Consider the following 15321-nt stretch of genomic DNA (forward strand, 5'->3'; position numbering starts at 1 on the left):
AATATCGTTTTTCTTTTTCTTTTTCTTGTTTTTGTTTTTCATTGAAATAATAATTGTGTTTGGGTTTCGCATTGCTGCATTTGTTTCCGTTTTTTTGTTTTGTTTGTTTTATATATAAAAGTTCTACTATTTGTTTAACATGTTTTCTTAATTGAACATTGCGGTTGAAAGGCGAATAATTTGAGTTTAGGCATCCGAATTGAAAAGTTTGAACTGCATATAGAAAGCAACGTTTAAATTTCTAAAGATTTATTGCTGAATGAATGGTTTGGCTTGTCACTTCCTTATCGCTCTCAGCTGTCACTGCGCTGCTTGGGGTATGTCTCTTGTATGTGTGTGTTTCTGTGCGGGTGCTGGTACGGGTGCGGGTGCGGGTGGGGGTGGGTGGTGTGGCGGGGAGGCTGTTGACTTTTTACAAATTTGTTTAATTCCCTATTCTTGAACCGACTCCTCGGCAGCTGCTGTGTCTGTTGCTGCGCCTTTATTGCTTGTTAATCAGATATTATCAACGGAATCAGCGTCGTCCTCGGAACTGATCTCATCGCCGAACTCAATGTCCTCATCGAAGCCATCCTCGACGAATGTGACTGTCTCGTTGATGCGAACCGATTCCGGAAACTCGCCGTATGTCTTCAGATTTCGAGCTTCATCCGGTGTGTACTTCAAAATGACATCAGCCTTTGAATCCTGATAGTCTCGCAACCCGACCAATATAATGTCACCTTGATTAATCCATACCTGTAACATTATTTAAAGCATACAAAATGGTTAGTAAACAGCTTTTCAATTTCAATTGTAAATTCAATGAACCTATGAAAAGCTTTTGTGACTCAATGGCAGCAAAGCAATTTCGCAGCCTGTATCTTTCATTGTATTTTATGTAATAGATAGCAGATCTTTAAATAAACTGGCGCCAGAGTTCTGGCTATTTCGCAATTGACTGCAATATTTGCTCAATTTGCAGGTGGCAAAACATGTATGGGAAAAATTGCAGAATATATGACAGAGCAGAAAGCATATTTAATCAAATATTTATTTATGTTTCTAAAATATGTGCGATCAATTTGAATAGCTTTCAGTTTAAACATGCTTTACTCCACTTTATCACATACATAGCTTCCATAGTAATGGATGACTTTTGAGGGTAGCTTTAGTCCTAATCTGGGCGCATTAGCTATCTTAATTCAAATTATAAACACTTCAAACAACGTTCAGACAACATCTTTTTAATCGTGCGTGTCAAAATTTTGATAACTTTATTTATTGGATGTGGTACTAAGAAGCCATTGACGTCAACGGAAGAGTTTAATCTTTGGAAATATTTGGAGAGCTTCGTGATAGAAACTAGGTAGTTGCCTAAAATAGTTACCCACTTAATTGGTGCAATTAATCAATAGGTGGGTAACTGACCTGCAGCAATGTGCACCTGATTCGTGATTCCCATTCATAAATTCACTTCCTCAGCTACTTTCTGGCGTAGTATTTATGACTACTGACGGGAAGCGCTGGCCAATGCAATAAATGCCAAATTAATGCATAAATATGACACATGCATAAAGAACCTTCCATGATAAGAGTTATTGAAAACGTAGAAAAATGATTTGATAGCGAATTCGGCTTAAATTTTCATTAGGCAAAAATAATTCTACAGTTACGTTATCATTGAAAATAAATATTAGGGCGCTGATTGAACTTTGGAGCCTTAATCATAAGGCTCAAGTTGGGGAAGGGGCAAATCTGGGCGTGTGGCTCAAACCCATTCGTACCTCCATATATCACGTAATAAACCCACATTGTGCCTCGATCAGGTAGGTAGATAAAAGAATCGTGACTAAAGCACTTTAAAATCGTAATATTACCCGAGGGCGCGAGTTGAGGTGAGCCAAAGATAACCGGCCGATCGACATGCCCAAACAGGCGTCTGGGAAGCACCCGACGCCCACCAACGATCAGTTAACTAATTGCTGATTGTATTGCCCTCCGCCTTGGTCATGACGAGGCAGGGGCATCTGTGCCTACAGCAGGCGAGCTCACTTCGTCATCATATTGGTATTCGCGGCAGCAAGTGTCATTCTTCCAATGTGAACAATGTTACTATAAATACTATGTGTGCTGCGTACGACATAAGATGATTGAACTTGAGGTACTATCGCATTCATCATTGGGGAAACTCAGGGAGAACGAACTATAAATTTGGGTTTGGCTTGGCCGAACACTTTGATGCTCTTCATTTGTACAAACTGGAATTTGAATTTCCCATTTTATTACCCAATAAGCTATAAGCTAACCAATTAAAAAGTATCTTAAAGCAAACAAACTTGTTTTAGGGTTTTAAGGTGAGTTACATTTTTTTTTATCTGTGGTTTGTGAACCTGTGAAAATGTTGGCAAGCTAGTCCGGATCATACAGCTGAACAGCAAGTAGATAATCAAGAATACTTTATAAGACACGTTTATCAGAGTGAATCATAATGCGGCATTCGAAGAATCGTTTATCATATTGCGGTATACTTTCTTAAAAATAACAGTAACCAAAATTTAGCCCTAATATGAAGTTAGATATCTACCTAACCTGCTAAAGATCTGATGATACGTAGCAGAAAGAGTGTAGATCTAATATACAATAGTTTAATATCCTAGTTTATTAAAAGCTTGCCTTAATTTTACTGCACATACATTTTAATACATTTGTTTGCTAATTACACCTCTTAAATAGTCGTAGGGCATTATTTCTCTACACACGCAAATTTCTTATCACTCTGATAACAAAGACATAGAAAATCCCTATCGAGTCACTCTCTTTTCCGTATAAGTACACGTAACTGTAGTTAAATTTAAAGCGGCCAATAGCAGAATTTGCCCCCTCTCTCTCTCTCTCTCTCTCTCTCTCGCTCTCTGGCCAACTGTTTTCAACTGTTGTTCCCGCTCTCTGTGATAAGCGTTTTGCTATAAATACGACCAGCCAGGGAGGAGCAACTGCAAATCTAAAATCGCCATCAAGCAGTGAACAAGCAAAAGCAAACGGCAAAAGACAGCCGAAGAAAAGTGAATTCCATGCCAAAGCTAAAGGGAATACAAGTGAAGTGTTATCGGCACGCCAAAGCTAAGGAAAAAAGCTGAAAAAGAACAAACCAAGATCAAAACCAACCTACCACAATCCGCAAACCACACGCAACAATCCACCACACACCACAAAACTCACCACTCACCCAAAACAAAATTCGCCAGTTCGCGTTTAAAAACGCGTCAAAATTTCGTTCAGTACAAGTCTAAATACGTGCGGGGCGTGCAACCAGAGCGAGGACATCATCATGCTGTTATCGTACAGATACATCTACTCCGTGCTACTGACCACCATAGCCAGCATTATGGTTGTGCTCAGTTCAGCCCCGCACATGCAGCTGCCCGTACGCAAATGCAGCGGACCCGGTCACAGCATGGCATTGAATCTGGCAGAGTATGGACTGCTGGAGAATCGAATTACCACACTGGATGCACCCCATCAGACGCACTGGAGCAAAAAGTTTCTGGCCAAGCGCGAGGCATCGCCGCATTCGGCACCGTACGTGGTCAGCATACAGATGATGACACCGGATCAGGGCCTGGTGCATTATTGCGCCGGCACCGTAATCAACGAGCACTGGATACTGACCGCCGCCCACTGTCTCACCTCGCCACAGGCCGTGGCCAGTTCGGTAATTGTCGCCGGCAGCCATGATATTCATAACCGACGCGGCGAGGCGGGCAACGTACAGATGCGCAATATTGACTACTATGTGCGACACGAGCTCTACCTGGGCGGCGTGAATCCGTACGACATTGCGCTCATCTACACCAAGAAGCCGCTCATCTTCGATGAGTATGTTCAGGCGGCAACGCTGCCCGAGCAGGACGCTCAGCCCGAGGGCTACGGCACTCTGTACGGCTGGGGCAATGTCTCAATGACGGCCGTGCCCAACTATCCGCACAAGCTGCAGCTGGCCAACATGCCCATATTGGATATGAAGCTTTGCGAGGAAATTCTAGCACGCTCCGGCCTGGAGCTGCACGAGACGAACCTGTGCACCGGCCCCCTGACCGGAGGTGTTAGCATTTGCACCGCCGACTCCGGCGGTCCACTCATGCAGGAATGCTGCGAACCACATCTGGAGCAGAGCAACATAATCATTGGCATTGTCTCCTGGGGCAGATTGCCCTGCGGCCAGAAGAATGCGCCCTCTGTCTTTGTGCGCGTCTCCGCGTTTACGGATTGGATTAACCAGATTATCGCCTCTGCCACCCAATTGATGTAGAGAAGATTATCGGCACGGAGAGAGTTCCTGGGACTTCAAAGCGCACACGCAGCTCGAATTGAAAATATCGAAAGAAAAACACAAAAAAAAACCTCAAACTAAGTCAAAAAAAAATCTAGCTGCTAATCTCAGTAGTCAAATAAGAGTTAGAAAAGTAAATCCTGCCCGTAAACTAAGCCATATAATTTTAAGTCGCAAAAAATGTTCCTAATAAAAAAAAAGCTACATATTATGTTTTATATAATCCAATCGAGTGTCGTCTATTTGAATTTTTACCAACAAAAAAATAAATGTGCCAATTGTGAAATTGACTTGAGCTCCACGATTCCAGGCGTCGGGTAGATAAGTTTATATAGCCGCACGGGCCACTGTTGCTAGAGGGCGGGGTTCCGGTGCTTTTGGGCTGGGCATTAGTCACGCAAATGTCGGGAGATTAGCAAAGCAAAAATGTTGGCCCCGGCTCCAGTGGGTGCTCATGTGGAGCAAGTCAACCTACATTCGCCAGCTACGTTTTATGAAGATTACTCTCAAGATTAACAGCACTCGAGTGATCAGCTGCTCGCCATATGAGTGACATGTATATAAGTATATGTGCTTGGACTTTGATTCAAAGCCAGGTGACAGACCCACGTCTGCTGATTGATCATAAAGATTTTGTAATCGTTTCTCCGAAATGAAATTTTCATATCAAGCTGTCATATGGTTTGGCATTTAATTTCAGTTTTCTGGCTATGCATAGTGATTATTGCTCAAAATTTAATTAAATATTATTTGATTTTCACAAATGTCTTTAAACTATTGAGATTGCATAACTATAAAATGATGAAATCAATTAGTTGTGAACTTTGCATGCCATTTTCATTTTGGAGATCCAATTTTCGAACTTTTCTATAGAAGTTTAATCTTTTATTTAAAGAAACTCAACAAATGAGCAAGATATATAATATATATAATTTGTCAGAGCGTCAAGCTTACTATTTAATATAAAATACAGGAAAGTCAAGGGAATTCATCATTTACCAGATTTGGAAAGAAATCTCTCATTGTTTCTGGCTTCTAGTTTTCGTCAATTTGGACTCTCATTTTTGAAGTAGACAGGAAGCGAAATAAATATTCAAATGGGTCGCAATGAACCAGTAGATAAACGGACTCATTTGAGTTCTGAATCGAACTGGTTCGAGCTTGAAATTAAAGTTTTAATTTTCAATTAGCCTTACCTCAAATTGAACCAGCCCAAACTAGAAAAGCTCAATGTGAGTAACTTTATAAAAAGATTTGCAAAAATATGTTGTATTTATTTCTTTATGAATTGCAGGGCGTAAGTTTTTCCGAAACAAAATGGGATTTATTCAAATTGTAAGTTAAATTACTTGATTTGAACCAAGGTTTCAATGTTAAAAGCGGAGCGAAGAAGTGGGCAAAGCCAGTTCCACAAAATCCGGTTCGACCCAGCGACAATTCCTTAAAATTGTAATACCATAATTATAAGATGTACATAACTACATTTAATTTGATATATGAACTTCGCTACGATTGGAGTTTTTTTTATGGTATTTCTTTTGTATTCTCGAAAATAATACCAATAGTTTAAATTTGCCAATAAATCGCACCAATGTTTGTAATATACCTCACAACTTTACTGTAATACTTAGTAAAAGCCATTATCAAAAGCGCTTCAGACATTACAGAACCCCAGCAAACGACTTGAAAGATTATATATGCCGGTGCCAGACACAGCTTACAATATTGTTAGTTACTTTTTGGTACGTTCTAATCTCGGGGGAGTATTAAAATATATGATAAAATTTTGGCAAGCGACTGGCGCCTGTCTGTTAATGTTTAATTCGTCAGTCATTATGAGACAACACAAATGACCCGCCGATAAGGAATAACCTCTTTATAATTCCTTTTACATAAATCAACCGATTATTGCGTCGTACTTTCTGTACATTTTTTTTTACTTTTATTGCTTGATATCTTATCAATGGATTCCATTCGATACAGCAATTATAATTTAATAATTACTTCAGATTCCTTTAACTTCGCAGCACGTGCTTGTGTGAAATGAGTTTGAGGGAGTGCACATTTCTATTACTACCTGGTATTTTCCGGACCAAGATACTTGCTTACAATTTAAAATATAATTTTTTCACCCACTTCTGGCCCGTAGAAAATTTAACTTTACTCGAAGGTCCACGTCTCAAATTATATGATACGTCAAAATGGGTTTTAAGTTTACCGATTCCCGGCTTTAGTCCCGTCGTGAGAGGCTTGTTGCCTAAATATAATCTTTTGTTAATATAACCTTTAACCTGCATTTTTTTAATCGAAGAGGCATCGATTTGTAAAGTCTAAATTCACTTCTCCATTGAATTTTTAAAGATTTTTTAATGAAATACTTAGTTTCAAATAGTTTCCAAAATGTACATTCAACCGTTTTCTGTAAATTGCCGTGTAAATTGTCATTTGCAGATGGAATCTATAAAAATGCTTAAACAAAAGCTTTTAGGTGGGACGAAATCGAAAACTTGGCACAGACAATCTTTCTTCTTCAACCCGCAGGGTTGGGTTTTCCGAAAAGTAAATTGATTTTTAGCGGATCTTTTAAAATGAGCTTTAGGTCGATTGGATGGTGCGATTTTTTTTTGTGATTTTTCAACACTTGCGAGTGAAATTCCCAGAACCCCGTTTTATCGTACACCTTCATCAACAGATTAGGTGGTCGCAGTAAAAATTAAAACTGTGCCAACAGTTTAGTCAGTAAAGAGAAACAGTTTAATATATAAAGATCATAATAAAAGATATCAGGTCATTCACTTGAATATTTTTCTGGCATTTCATTGCAAATGCGCTTTAACCTTATAGATTTCATTTTGAATCTTCATATTGAAACTACTCTATTTTGATTGCTATCTTTTAATTATTTCCGACATGTTTTGTTCTTTCAAAAAATTCGTTTAGCAATAGTTTCTTGTGCAAATTAATCAAATAAAGTCTGTTGTCGGTTTTTCCCGATTAGAATCATTTTCTATTAATGACGTACATAGTTATCTACACAATTACGTAGGAGCACTGAAAGGCGACGTAGTTAGTTATTTATGGGTCCTCCTTTGAGACGTTCTGGTAAAGTACCCAAAACTGGCACGGAAATCAATATAACATAAAGAGACATCAAAAATGCTGATTTAACAACATTGATACTACATAAGTTCAATAGATTGATATGCTACACATATTTCATAGTTAAGTATTATTGACTCGTCAACGAGTCACGGATATGAAATATTAATTATTATTTAAATAAAACACACAGAACACAACTCTATATATAAAACTGTTTGTCCTGACTGACTGACTAATTGGTGATCAACGCACGGCCCAAACCGTAAGAGCTGAAATTTTCACTGTAGTTATCTTATGTGATGAAGGTGCACGTTAAGACGGGGTTTCGGGAAAATCCACACGCAATTCGCGATCAAATTCATTTCCAAAGATCTATATGAAAAATCATTTGAGGCGTCTTTCACATTTGTCGCCAAGCCCAAACTTCTTCGGTAGAAATCCGATTCAAAGATGTTTTGGGGGAAGTTATAAGTTGTGCTTCGAACTTATTTGCAAAGCCCTACATAAGAACTTAATGAATACCTGGTAAATTGGTGAAAAACGTTTGTATGAAAGTTGTTTGTTTACCGTCCGATCGGTTTCAAACTCATTTTCAAACCTTTTTGAGAACATTTATTTTATAAGTATCACGGGCAAGGCCGGGTTATACCCGATAGTGCTTTTATAAGGATAAGAAACGAAACTGTATAAGATCTATTGTAACTTTTAGCGATCCCCAAATTGCGTCCACTATGCGTTGCACTATGCAACAGAATACAAGTTTTTGGTACTGCTAATTGATTAAACCAACTTTTAGATTTGGGACAAGCAATAGAAAAATGAATTTTTTTAATATTTTTTAATGTGTCTTTGAATCAGGTGCTAATCTGTCATGTTGATCTTATTATGAGTATCAAATATCTATCTCGTAATATCGAAAAATATAAATGAAATATTGTTTTGTTCTTTGCTACTTCTTCTTAATATCCTTTAGGCGAGGAAAAATGGGAAACATTAATTGTCGCTCAAGAGACAGTTCCCTGTACTTAAGTGATTGATAAAGTACCAGGTCCAAGATCAGGATTAAAAGAAATCAAGCACATGGATGCTTTTTAAAATTACGACATACAACTTACACATGCACAAAAATGTAAAAACACACATATATGTATGTAGACATAAGTTCAACGCAATTTGCCTTTGTTGGCAATTTTTGAAGGCCGTTGCCAAACGGACGAGGCTCAGCATAATGTGACTGGCTAGCGAAATAAACTAATATGTACACAATGCCTGTTTATAGACAAATTGTTTGCAAGGGCAACAATCTTTGAAATCGTATTGCAATTCGATGTGCACGCATCACACACCTATATATTCGTATATATATGCAACACATATACATACATTAGCAAACAGTGCACGCAACACACCTACAGAAAAGAGCAGCACTTTTTCACGCACACATTGAAACGCCCACAAACACGCACACACTCACCTTCTTGCGAAGTTTCCCCCGAATGTGACACAGACGTTTGACGCCATCAAAGCACATTGCCTCCAAGCGACCATTGCCCAGCATTTTGGTCACCTGTGCGTACTCCTGTTGATCCTCTTTGAAGATCAGCTCACGCTTTTCGAATTCGTTTTCATTCTTTCCACGACGACGATTTTTGCCACCTTTTCCTTTATTCTTAGGCATTTTGCTTCGTTGCTGGTTTAGCTAGCGCTTGTCTAGTGTGTTGCGTTACGCTCTTCACGATATTTAAATGATTAATCACAAACTGCACTGCAAATTAAAAGTTGTTAGCATATTATATTTTATTTCCATTTCAAGTTAAATGACAAAACTTACAATTTTGCCAAAGAAATGTGACAAATTTTGCCTCGCTAAAGTGAAAAGGAGTGAGAGACGAGTTAGAGATGTTTATATTATATCGATATATCGATAGTTTTGGCGATATATTTGAAAACAGTGTAAACCTATCATTGAAAATATACTCTGCCAGCTTTTGCCTAGTGGCAGCACATGTGCTAGTCAACACAGTGGCAAGCCCTAAATCTATAGTCGTTGTTGCTGACAATTTAAGATGCCCCCTAAAAAGGATACGAAGGGCGGAAAGGATGGCGCCAAAGGTGGCAAAAAACCAGCTACAGAGGATAAAGGTACGATTTTGCTTGCGATTACAGAAAACTATATATATCGCTTAAATCATACGCAGGTGCCGGCAAAGAGAAGAAAGGTGGCAATGCTGTGAAGGTGCGACATATTCTCTGTGAGAAGCAGGGCAAGATTATGGAAGCTTTGGAGAAGTTAAAAGCTGGTCAGAAATTTCCTGAGGTGGCAGCTGCTTACAGTGAAGACAAAGCACGTCAAGGTGGTGATTTAGGCTGGCAAATACGCGGTGCGATGGTCGGACCATTCCAGGACGCCGCCTTTGCCCTGCCCATATCCACAGTCAACAGCCCCGTTTACACAGATCCACCGATAAAGACGAAATTTGGCTACCACATAATTATGGTCGAGGGAAAGAAATGATTGATTTTATAAATCCTATTTATTGTGAGCATATTTCTGTTTTGTAAAAAAAGTTCTAGTGAGTTTTACTTCTTTCCCGAGTCCTCTTTGAGTCCTACGGTGCGATTGAACACAATCCGTGTGCCAGATGTGTCAGGATCCACAGAGAAGAAACCGATGCGCTCAAATTGGAACTTATCGTACACCTTGACACCGCTCAGTGACTGATCGGAGTACGCACGAAGAACAGACATAGAGTTATCGCTAATGTCGCTAAGAAATCCGCCAGGCACTTCGTTTGGATCCTCTGGATTCTTGTGCTTGAACAGCTGCTCATAGAGACGTACCTCAAGTTCAATGGGCTGTGAAACCCACTGCACAAATGCCTTTGGCTTCTCGGCCTGCTCCGCTGACTCGCTGCTGCAAACGAGCTCCAACACTTCACCTGTGGCCGGATCACGTACAACTTGCTGTACGCTAATAACCAAACCAGCATGACGCAAGCCGACGACTTGCTGGGTGGACAGGCGTCGATATCCCTTCTCCGGTTCCAGTTTAAAATCGCTGCGCTCAATGTATATGACACGATCTAGGGTAATCTTATGATAACCCAGTGCTGGGTTCTGTGGGAAATTCGGCACTTGCAATTCCACTGGACCCGGATGGGGATAGTTGGTGATGGTCACCTTGAGCGGCTCCAGCACAACCAGTCGACGCGGGGCAGTCACGTTAAGAACATCGCGGACGGCCGCTTCAAGCATGGCGGGATCCACGGATATCTGTGCGCCCGTTACGCCCATCTGGGCGCAAAAATTGTTGATAGCTTCAGCGGGAAAGCCGCGTCGACGCAGAGCCGTTAGCGTAAATAGGCGTGGATCATCCCAGTTATGGACAATGCGCTCGCTAATCAGCTTGGCAATCTTTCGCTTGGATACCAGGGCATAGTTCATGTTCAATCGACCGTATTCCCACTGAACCGGGCAGTAGATGTTAAGGGCATTGCAGAGCCAGTAGTAGGAGGAGCGACGCGATTGAAACTCCTTGGTGCAGAGCGAATGGGTAATCTGCTCAATGGAGTCGCACAGACAGTGCGTGTAGTCGTAGGTGGGATAAATGCACCACTCGGAACCAGTGCGATGATGGGGAATAAACTTGATCCGATACGCAACGGGATCCTGTTTACCCTCCTCGAGCGTTAGTTTAAGGCGCAGAGTGGCAGCACCCTCATCGATCTTGCCATGTTTCATGTCCTCGAAGAGCTGCAGTGATTCCTCAATAGGTCTCTCGCGCCAGGGACTCGGAGGTGGATTGAAACCCTTAATCTCTTCCGCCTTCTGGTGACACACATAGGCCAAGCCCTTGCGTATCAGCAGCACTGCCCAATCATATAACTGCTGAAAATTATCCGAGGAGTAGGTCACCTTGTACGGCGTATAGCCAAGCCATTCGACCATGTCGCGGATGCCGACGAAAAACTTCTCCTCTTCCTTCTCTGGATTGGTATCGTCATAGCGTAGATAGCAGACGCCCTTGTGGGCTGCAGCATAGCCAAAGTTGATGTTGATGGCCTTGGCATGCCCGATGTGCAGGATGCCATTTGGTTCGGGAGGGAAACGCGTTTGTACAAGCCCACCAGTGAGCTGCAGATGTTCGCGCAGTAGCCGCTCCGTGTGCTCGGTGACCACATATCCATCGGTTTTAAAGTTCTCCCCCGGCGCATGGAAGTGCACCTTTGTCTTCATCAGCTCTGCAATTGTATTGGCACCGTCGTCATCTGGTGCAGATGTGGAAGTGGTAGAAACCTTGACCTCGGGCTTCGAGTTACTGCTAACTTTAGCTTTGGGCTGCTTTTCGCTTTGCTTGGGTAGTGGGATAAGATCGGCCTCGGTTTTAGGGCCAAGCAAATCAAATATCTCAACATCGATAGCTGCTTTCAAGGATTTGGCGTCTGCCCACTTCAATTCATTGCGGACTTCCTGCATGATCTTAAATGCGTTGAAGTGGTAGCGCTGCTCCAGCAATGTCTGCTTGTAGGTGCCCTTAACCTTTTGCTGTACGACACGTTCAATCTCTTCCGGCGTGACCACAACGCCAACACCGCACTCGCGCTCTAACTCGGCCAGGTCGACATTAACGTTTTTCTTCTGTCCGCTCTTGAGCACATATTCTAGGGCTGCGTCCACACGTTGCGTGTTGTCTAGCTTGCGCTCCGCAATGTAGCGCACTAAAAGTGGCAGCTGCCCCGATATTTGTGGCTTCAGTTTTGTGGCCATGTGGTATAGCAGCATGCCAACACCATCGCTTAGCGGCTGGGTTGTCTCGGCCAGAGCTAGCTGTAGGTTTCGTGTCAAATTGGCGTTCTTAAGCGTCTCCTTGGCCTTCTGCTCGCTCATGCCAAGCTCCTGAAACTTGATTATCAAATCCTCTCCTGCCATATCCTCGTAAAGACCAGATGCATATAATGAAATGAGACAAATAGTGATGACAAATTCAAACCAATTAGAGAGGAGCAATTAGGAAAAAGACGCAAAGTATTCGCCAGTACCTAACAAGTTATCGGTAGTATTTTGAGTATTCGTGACACGACTGCTTATGACAGTTGCAGTAAAAATCTTTCTTAGCACTTGACAACAAAATAAGAAAATAAGTAAAATTTAGGAGATCGTTTACTTTTCTTTAGCTGGCAACATTGCTAAAAAAAAAGAAGCAATAAAAAATATGCAAAATGTAAGTGAAAGCCTACTTGCTTGTGAAATTCACGCCAACTAGGCAGAGACAAAGCCGTCAACTGTTTGTTTCTGATTAAAAATATATTATATAAACATATATATAAAAATGGGAAATTACTGTTGAATGTGAGTAAATGTAAGTTTGAACCTGCTGTTTGATTTCAGGCGGAAGTGGGGATAAAAGCGAAAAGAATTTCAAAACAAATATACATTCTCGGCATGAGATTATTTAATATATTATTTATATACAATTTGATATACATTTGAAATTCAAATTTGAGTGGAACGGCCAAATGTCTTTTGCTGCATATATGTAAATACATTCAGATGGTCGCGAAATCCTGAAGAGTTTCGCTCCCTATGACGCGTACACGATCAAGGAAAATTGTACATTACCCCAGCCATTGTATTTCATGTCAATTTCAATGTTTTTCGCCCAAATTTTGCATTTAATATATATCTCTTTATTAAGCGGTACACGGGTCATCTGCATTGCGACAACACGTTTGATCCCCATCAAACTGGTTGATGTGTCAAAATACGGACCAGGTATATAATTAAATTGGACATTCGTTTGTGAAGCGTCGCATGTCAACCAGATTCTCTTGGCGCCAGGAAAATTGAGCACTGTATTTTTCAGCTGATTATTGTCCGGTAGATCACTGACCGAATCATAGGTAACCGGCGTATATCCAATTATTTTATTAATCTTTATAAAAACGCATGGCGTTTTGGTAGAATATCCCCAAACTTGGTCTTTGTTGTAATCGGCGAATTTCTTCTCAGCAGATCCATCCAATTTCTCTATAAATTTATCTATTCGGTCAGTAATTTTATATATTTCCTTTGGCATGCTTGAATGTATCTTTATATAGCTGGAATTGGGCACTGTCGAAATGCCGGGTGCCTCCTTAAGCCATCGTGGTGCATCATCTTTCAAAATTACTAGCTTGAACAGTAGCATCAAAAGACCCAAGATCAATAAGATTAGAAAATATAGCAACAGATAGAATGAAACAATTCTTGTCCAGCCCCAAGCGGTACGTCCAAACAGTTTATGGTGATCCAAATCCAATATTTTCTTAGACCATGGCAAGTCTTTGTTTTTTCGCTTGTGTTCCTGGTGTCGAAATCGTTTCTTAACAGTGTAACGGCCAGCGGGAACTACAAAGTCTTCAGGCATAATGAATTTTAAAAAGATATATAGAAACTTTTGTGTTAATAAGAACTACGTAAAATGTGCTTGTGTTTTGTTTTTGTGTGTGTTTTCTTAGGCCAAGCTGTCAAATTAACAGTTAAATTTAACGATAAAATTTAACATGTTGCCTTTGATTATTCAGTTAAAGTTCAAATCCAAAGCTTCTTCAAAGTCTGGATCGGGATTTGGAAAAACTTCATGCCCTTCAATGCGAAATATAATAATTATCGATCCGACGTCTACAGGAATATTTTCTGCCCATGCTGTGCATTTTATCGTAACATCGCGATTCATTGGAAGATATTGAAATTGTACACCAATAACGCGACGAAACGCTGGATTCTCACGGATATTTTCAGCCGTTAAGTTCTCAGAGATAGTACGCAAATAGAAATTCTCTTTTTCAAACAAGCCATCGGCATCATAATACCGGTGTGGTATATAATCCACTTTCGCATCAGTCGCATTATCTAAGAATGAACAGCTAACCCATATGCGATCTATACGCTCATCCAACGGCAACTGCAATATATAATCGTGCAATTCATTGGGCACCTCTTTCGGGAGTGTTAGGGAACTGGTGTATGTCTCAGCTTTAAAACCTATTGCATTATTGAGCTTCAACAGTATGCAAGGCAGGCCGCTATTGTATCCCCAGTTATTATCTAAATTACATCCCCTCAGGCGACGCTTTCCTTCATTGCCATATTTTTTTACATAGGCATACATGTGACGAATATAGGGCGTTATTTGATTCCGTTGATCTGCCTGGAATCGAATTATTTTTCTGTCCCCCACAAAATTACCCGGCACGGATGACATACTCGTGCACTTACGCTCAAGGGGTTCGTTATTGGGCACTCGCAAATTGTACAAAATGAGTATATTACATGCTAATAGAATTGCAATACACACATATAGTGTTAAATATAATCCGATTATTTTAATATACCGAGCTAGCGTTTTCTTTTTTGGAGGGCCATGAATTCGTACATTTGTATCGTGAAGCGAATCTCCTCGACGTTTCTCTACACGTCGGTATCGCTTACTTACTTTGTAGGAGCCCGTGGGCCTTATCAATTCATTCGGCATGTTTCTGTTAAGTTAGTTTTTCTTAAGTTTTTTTTTATTTGTATTATTTAAATGCTTATGCACAGTGTACTTTGATTTGAAACTTAACGGTGCAATACAATTTATATCGTTACCGATTAATTTCACTTTTTTTTTAAAATAAAATTTTAAAATGTTATTTCTTTTTGTAATTCGGTATTGAAAAATGAAATTTAGGAAGATCTCTACGGATTCATTGCACATCTTAAGTACATTGATTTTTAAATGTTTCAAAAACCTAATATGCGTTCAGATAGCACTGAGATTGTGTCGGTTATTAAATATTTTTTGTAACCACCGCTTGGAATTTTTAAATTTGAAAGATTTTTACCAGTTTATTTTCTATTCGAATTTCAATGAACAATCAGTACAGTTA

General features: G+C 40.3%; 6 protein-coding genes across 6 annotated transcripts; 2 read left to right on the forward strand and 4 right to left on the reverse strand.

Moving 5' to 3' along the window:
• Positions 1-53: 53 nt before the first annotated feature.
• Positions 54-9359, reverse strand: eIF1A (eukaryotic translation initiation factor 1A). The gene is made up of 3 exons (XM_064693914.1): positions 9246-9359; positions 8889-9179; positions 54-738 (listed from the first exon to the last, which is right to left on the reverse strand). Exons 2-3 carry the CDS (start codon positions 9090-9092, stop codon positions 496-498), a joined length of 447 nt encoding a protein of 148 aa, XP_064549984.1. The 5' UTR covers positions 9093-9179; positions 9246-9359; the 3' UTR covers positions 54-495.
• On the forward strand, positions 2994-4535 carry LOC135436820 (anionic trypsin). Its single transcript, XM_064694542.1, has one exon. It carries the CDS (start codon positions 3311-3313, stop codon positions 4289-4291), a length of 981 nt encoding a protein of 326 aa, XP_064550612.1. The 5' UTR covers positions 2994-3310; the 3' UTR covers positions 4292-4535.
• Positions 9360-9396: 37 nt separating the features above from the next.
• On the forward strand, positions 9397-9997 carry LOC135436340 (peptidyl-prolyl cis-trans isomerase NIMA-interacting 4). Its single transcript, XM_064693915.1, has 2 exons — positions 9397-9556; positions 9613-9997. The coding sequence occupies exons 1-2, from the start codon at positions 9481-9483 to the stop codon at positions 9927-9929; spliced, it is 393 nt and encodes a 130-aa protein (XP_064549985.1). The 5' UTR covers positions 9397-9480; the 3' UTR covers positions 9930-9997.
• Positions 9930-12576, reverse strand: GlnRS (Glutaminyl-tRNA synthetase). The gene has a single exon (XM_064693906.1). The coding sequence runs from the start codon at positions 12341-12343 to the stop codon at positions 9995-9997; it is 2349 nt and encodes a 782-aa protein (XP_064549976.1). The 5' UTR covers positions 12344-12576; the 3' UTR covers positions 9930-9994.
• Positions 12577-12844: 268 nt separating this feature from the next.
• Positions 12845-13911, reverse strand: LOC135436342 (sodium/potassium-transporting ATPase subunit beta-1). The gene has a single exon (XM_064693918.1). It carries the CDS (start codon positions 13818-13820, stop codon positions 12996-12998), a length of 825 nt encoding a protein of 274 aa, XP_064549988.1. The 5' UTR covers positions 13821-13911; the 3' UTR covers positions 12845-12995.
• LOC135436336 (sodium/potassium-transporting ATPase subunit beta-1) lies at positions 13831-14983 on the reverse strand. Its single transcript, XM_064693911.1, has one exon. It carries the CDS (start codon positions 14925-14927, stop codon positions 13974-13976), a length of 954 nt encoding a protein of 317 aa, XP_064549981.1. The 5' UTR covers positions 14928-14983; the 3' UTR covers positions 13831-13973.
• Positions 14984-15321: the final 338 nt, after the last annotated feature.

Source organism: Drosophila montana, unplaced genomic scaffold, assembly GCF_035044405.1.
Source record: "Drosophila montana isolate Dmon_TW-CO22-7 unplaced genomic scaffold, ASM3504440v1 contig_3733_1, whole genome shotgun sequence".
Lineage (NCBI taxonomy): Eukaryota > Metazoa > Arthropoda > Insecta > Diptera > Drosophilidae > Drosophila > Drosophila montana.

Bases quoted from the DNA above. Each gene is read 5' to 3' on its own strand.
- GlnRS (XM_064693906.1), bottom strand. From the start codon at position 12,343: ATGGCAGGAGAGGATTTGATAATCAAGTTTCAGGAGCTTGGCATGAGC.
- eIF1A (XM_064693914.1), bottom strand. From the start codon at position 9,092: ATGCCTAAGAATAAAGGAAAAGGTGGCAAAAATCGTCGTCGTGGAAAG. The intron at 739-8,888 runs GTGAGTGTGTGC...ATAATGTTACAG, and splicing joins GGGGGAAACTTCGCAAGAAG to GTATGGATTAATCAAGGTGA.
- LOC135436340 (XM_064693915.1), top strand. From the start codon at position 9,481: ATGCCCCCTAAAAAGGATACGAAGGGCGGAAAGGATGGCGCCAAAGGT. The intron at 9,557-9,612 runs GTACGATTTTGC...AATCATACGCAG, and splicing joins ACCAGCTACAGAGGATAAAG to GTGCCGGCAAAGAGAAGAAA.
- LOC135436820 (XM_064694542.1), top strand. From the start codon at position 3,311: ATGCTGTTATCGTACAGATACATCTACTCCGTGCTACTGACCACCATA.
- LOC135436342 (XM_064693918.1), bottom strand. From the start codon at position 13,820: ATGCCTGAAGACTTTGTAGTTCCCGCTGGCCGTTACACTGTTAAGAAA.
- LOC135436336 (XM_064693911.1), bottom strand. From the start codon at position 14,927: ATGCCGAATGAATTGATAAGGCCCACGGGCTCCTACAAAGTAAGTAAG.